General features: G+C 31.3%; 1 protein-coding gene across 1 annotated transcript; it reads right to left on the reverse strand.

The window, feature by feature from the left end:
- Nucleotides 1-293: 293 nt before the first annotated feature.
- Nucleotides 294-2401, reverse strand: LOC107165093 (uncharacterized). The gene is made up of 6 exons (XM_015513172.2): nucleotides 1890-2401; nucleotides 1527-1834; nucleotides 1067-1360; nucleotides 753-1014; nucleotides 586-693; nucleotides 294-519 (listed from the first exon to the last, which is right to left on the reverse strand). The coding sequence occupies exons 1-6, from the start codon at nucleotides 2399-2401 to the stop codon at nucleotides 294-296; spliced, it is 1710 nt and encodes a 569-aa protein (XP_015368658.2).
- Between the last annotated feature and the right edge of the window lie 3599 nt (nucleotides 2402-6000).

Below are 6000 nucleotides of genomic sequence, written 5' to 3' on the forward strand. Positions count from 1 at the left end.
AAATGTATGGAAATCATATTATAATAAAACAATTATTTTTCAAAAAATTAAATTAAAATAGTGTTGTTATGACAAAAATTGAATAATTATGGAATGTCAGTTATTATTAATCTGGGTATTTGACATAAAACTTACATAAAATCTATTGTAGAAATTACATGGATTTTTTTTATAAAAATGATAAAATAAACAAAAATGTTAACATTTTGGATAGATTTTGTGCAAAGTCATAGAAGAAGAAATTTTTAATTGACTTTTTAAGTATTGAATATGTTAATTGAGTACAACTAAATTTATCTTGTTGATGTATTAGGGGGTATGAAAGAACCATTTGAAACACATCCATCCAACATAGTGTGGTCAAGCATTAGTTCTTTTGGTACTTTGCGCCACAACAGCTTATCAAATACATAAAATGTGCCACGTTGAAATTTACCATCTATTTTTGAACTACTTAATCCAGACACAGGAGTGATCCATATTCGTTGTCCTGTATGGTAACGCCAACCTCGTGTATGCCTTAAGCAACAAATCAAAATTAAGTAAGATATATAACATAAAAAAAAATAATATACAATTTCTTACAATTCACTAGCAACAGCCATCTGTATTCTATCACCAATATGAGTAAAAAAAAGATAAAACAATAAATCATCCTTATATTCGGACAACTTGATTGGAGCTAACTTATTTCTAAAATATATATAAATAATTAATTGTATGAAAAACACTTTAACAATTCATTTTCTTACTTGATTTTGTGATGAATCTTATATTCAGATGGTACATCATATTCAATGTTATGCGGTTCTAGCGGAGTATTTTCAAATGGACCTGCGAATGTTGGGTAAATGTTTTCAGGGGAATTTAAGTTCATACCAAGGCTTGTCAAATCTTGTCCAAAAGTTAATGTTACCAATTTAGGATTATGTTCAGCAGTTCTCATCGTAACCAGTTGACCAATAATTCCAAATTGATCACGTAGCATACTACCAGGTATGTTAGTAACTTTACCTAAATAACAATGAATTAATAAAAATAAAAATACAATTTTTATTTAAGAGACCATCATCAAGTGACGTTTGAACACCAGGTTTTGGTACCGCATTACCGTTCAAATGAAAATCTGTATCTAAATGGCTTTCATTTGAATTATGATTTATTAATCGATTCATGTTAAACTTATTTAACAATTTAGATCCATTTTTTGTATTACTCCACTGTTGGTTTGAATCTATCATAGTAGATGGAGTTTTAGCAACATCATGCATTTGCATTTGAGTACCAGGTAATGCTGGAAAATCTTTATTCCTCATTTTGAATTCACTTGTCTCTGAATTTGAAGTTTTCATCACTTTGACTATTATAAAAATAATTTAAATAATATTAAACCAAACCATAAATAATGACACTAAATAACAAACAATACATTAAATTATAATAAATAATAAACAAAAAATAAACAAATAAATAAGTAAAAAAAAAAAAATAAAAAAATAAAAAAAAAAATAAAATGAATAACTCACAACTAAAGTAATGATCATATTTTTTGAACAGTGAATGTTTACCATAAGGTCTCCCTACGGGCACAGTGTGGCTAGCAACACTATATTTTGGTCCATTGTCAGATAAATCATTTCCATTGATGAGAGACAAGTTAGATTGATCCATAAGAGGATGTATACCATTATTGTTATTTATTTGATTGCAGTCGAATATCGGTTGAAAATTGGATTGTACAGACAAATCACGGCCAGAAGTGAACAAACTGTTACCTGAATTTGGACCATCAACATAGTTATTCAATATGTCGCTCATTGTTATTTGAGAATGCCTATAAAATACAAAACATTAATTTTACTACCAATCAGTTAACTTTTTCAACAAACCATTGTGGCAATTGTGTTACAACATTTGGTAACATATTATGGCTTTGCCCATTCAAATTTGCTAAACTCAGTGTTACAGGATTTGATGTTATGTTATGGTCTTGTTTATTCATGTTAGATGTATTCTGTGTCTTAGCATTTAGCATTATACTAAGGTTTTGTCTATTCAAATTTGCTAAACTCTGTGCTATAATATTTGGAATCATATTATGGTCTTGTTTATTCGCGTCTCCTGTATTCTGTGAAACAGAATTTAGCATCATGTGAAGATTTTGGTTATTCAAATTCACTTTACTCTGTGTTACAAAATTTGGTATAGTATTATGGTCTTGTTTATTCACATTTGCTGTATTTTGTGTCATATCATTTGTCATCATATTATGGTTTTGCATGTTCATGTCTGCTATACATCCACCAAAATTATTAACATTTTTTCTGGGATTATTGAACTGCGATGGATGCATGTTCTTTAATGATTTATTAGACGATGATTTTTTCTTTGATCTAACCATTTGTATTATCTTGTTGTTTCAATAAACACAATTAAAAACTGACCATTTGATATGTGTTTAATCAAAAAAACTGAAGTCAGCTTGCTGTAATAATATTTAAGTATTTAATTTCAAATTTAAATTAAATAGATTGCTTAATTATTATTTTCCATTGTATTAATTAGCTTGATATTGGTATAGCTACTTTAAATCCAATCCAAGTTAATTAGTGTGATGCTTTTCAAAAATATTAATATAATTTAATAAATATTGTGTTTTACTATTTAAAAATAGTTTTTTTTTGTTTTAGAAATAAATGAGTGGGTACCAGGTCCTATTTTTATGTGCACTGCGACACACAATATGCACTACAATTATTGTACAAGTGGGCACTACGATTTGATTGTGTGTGTACTACAGTCTACAAAACAAATATTACATAATATGCTAGCTATTAGAAAATATGAGTATTTCCTGAATTTTGTTGTTTTATTTGCATTGTATATGTATTATATATGTAATAAATTGCTTTTTCTAAGATAGAAGTGCATAACATTTTTGTTTAAAGCACTAAAATTAAGCGTGCAGTCCGAAATTTTACAAAAAAAATAGGGCCTGGTTGGTACTTATCATATTACTAAATAAATTGAAAATAAAAAATGTATTATTTATAACTAAGCGATTATTCAATAAAATATATAGTAACTATTAAATAGAAACATTTAAAAACAAGTTTTAAATAGTTGCTTATTTATTAAAATGTACAATAAATGAAATGATACAACCCAATCATTCTTCTTTTATAACTTTCCATATTATCATTATTATTATAAAAAATAAAACGCTACTATATTATATTCTAGTTCTATTTCAATAACTATAATGGCTAAAGCACCGTATGGGTCAACAAAATCTGTGCTTCAGTGCTTGTATTTATAATATGTTTAATACTATAAGTAATTTTATTATTTTTATTTATATTGTTCTTATTAATTTTCCCCTTAGTTATATTTTACATTTTCTAATTATTTACGACTGTGTGTCACATACTCTCTCTTTTCTGCACAAGCTTAGCTTTTGAAAAGAAAACCAAAGATAGGTAATTAATATATGGTTTATAACACGTTTGTAAATTTAATTTATAATTTGGTATCAATAAATATTATTATTATTATTATTATTAATTTAAGGAATTATTTATCAAGAGGCCTATCTCATTAAATATAACTTTCAAAAATTTAGCTTTATCATTTTAATATAGGTATTTATCTATAATCAGTTAGTTTTGGAAAAAAATATTTTGAATTAAAATTATCTTTTTTATGATAAACATTATTATTTATTAGAATTTCAACCAACCAAAATTGATAATATTCTAGTTGAGCATTGAAATCAAAAACATTTTAATACAAACATCTAATATTTAATTGAGTAACCTTCGTACCAAACAAAATACTACCCTACCCTTCTTTTTTATTAATGGTAAATAAGTTTTACCAAGTTGTATACAAAGAAAGTGACAAGTTGTACACAAGTAGTTAAAATGAATAGCAAAACTATCATACTATCATATCACAATTTTTTTTCTAGTAGCATAACCAAAATAATAATAGTTGATAGGTTTGGTGCCTTTTATTTATGAGAATAAATCAATAATACATAACATAATTTTTAAGTAGGTGCCTACTATATGACGCGTTATGAAATCTAATGAATAATTAGTTGTATGAGAAGTCAAATAAAGAAACAAAATCAAGTAAAAAACAAAAGGAGGGCATAATTTTAAAGGCGCAATAAATGATCAATGCATGTTTACAAGTGTTTGGATTTGCCGTCAAATAACGAACTCGTAGACACATAATATAATACAGCTTACAGCTACCAAACTCCCGGTACAGAATTTCAAAAATCAAACGCTCTACGGAAAGGAGTCATAAAATGGCACGTCGTACGTGAAAGGTAAATATTAAAAATTCAAGGACCCACTCATCACCAATCAACAAGTGAGCGTGCATAATGCGTATGACAGTCTTGCGAGGTTTCATATTCATTCGGAGCGTTAACCTGGCGGCGGAGAACAATCATTATTATTAAGAAGACATAGCACCTATGACAAACTAAATTTATTTTGTCATAACAACACCCGTATGTGTTGTTTCCGTCTTACACACGTACGACATAGCCGACATACCAATTTTCCGTTCACTAGTTTCAATAACTTGCCGTCAGTATTGATATGAGACTGAATTTACCTATTGTATAACTTTTAGATAAGAACATTATCTGTGTTCTCTCGATCTGTTTTTACGATTTTAATTTTTAAGTGAGTTATGAGCATTATAATATTTTATATACTCATAACTCACTTAACTCACTTAAAAATAAAAATATCGTAAAAAACCGATCTATACTCGGCGCGGAATAAGATCATGGTGGCGGAAGTTACGCGCAGCCGATTTCTCATTGGTTCCATATACAAAGCCGGTAACTGCCACTATGGTGGTCGGTGCGGTGGAGGAAGTTGTTTTGAATGCGCGACTGGCCATGATCTTATTCCGCGCCGAGTATAGATACCACAGATAATGTTCATTTCCTAAAAGTTTTACAATAGGTCAGTTCACTCTAATATCAATACTGACAGCATCCTATTGAATCAGTGAACGAAAATTTGGTATGACATACGTGTGTAAGAAGGAGACAACACATGGGGTTGCGACGTCCTCTTAAAAATAATATCTTCATCATTTTACCTGAAGTGTATGCGATACGATGAGATGCAACGACAGTGGCGGTTGTTCAAGATGTCTCGTCGATGGTTATGTCCGTCACCGTGATGCGTGCGCGCAGTCGTGCAGCTATTGAGAATCTGAACGCCGAACGGTCCCAGTGTTCTACAAAGCGCGGATCTCTAGGTGCCTGGGGCTCAGTGTAACGCAGCAACAGGCCCACCGGTGAAGGGTTATCTGTCTGCCGTGTGGTGGAAGAGTAATCGAATCGAGTTCGGGTTGGAGGAGGAAGTAGGTAGGTGCGCATGCGTGAGCCACCCTTCTCGTGATCAAATAAACTGTATGCAGCGAGCTAGCGCTGACATTGACGTTTTTGTCACACCGTGTGTGCTTGCATAGCTTGCAACAAATTTATCAGATGGTGGTGCCGGACAATGCGACAACGTCGCACTACGGCGTCCCGCCCAGTCGTACGTCAATATCGAATCCTGGGGATCTGGAAAAAAGTTATTATTGTGTCTTGCCAACTTTACTTGTCCTCGTTCGATCGGCGGTGGCAGCGTGCAAATGTCCAGTATCTTCACGTTGGCGCGCGTGCGCGACCGGATTTTTTGCCATTAAGTATTGATCCGACAGCTCTTACGTATTAACGAGAGTTGGGATTGGATGGTACTCGAGTGTATTCTCAATTTACATTCGTCGTTCGGCAGACTCAGATTTTTAGTTGTGCATAGGTGCAAATGGTGTTGGGGATTTGGGGTGGGGGGCTAAAACCCAACTTTAATAATGTTAAATAAGCTTAATACAACATTTAGGAAATGCTTGAGGGGCTTAGCCTCCTAAAGCTCCCATATTTGCACCAATGCAGTTACGTTATTAATTCTTTTGAGTACC

This window comes from Diuraphis noxia, unplaced genomic scaffold (genome assembly GCF_037042655.1).
Source record: "Diuraphis noxia isolate RWA-SAM2 unplaced genomic scaffold, SU_Dnox_SAM2 contig0001, whole genome shotgun sequence".
NCBI classification, from domain to species: domain Eukaryota; kingdom Metazoa; phylum Arthropoda; class Insecta; order Hemiptera; family Aphididae; genus Diuraphis; species Diuraphis noxia.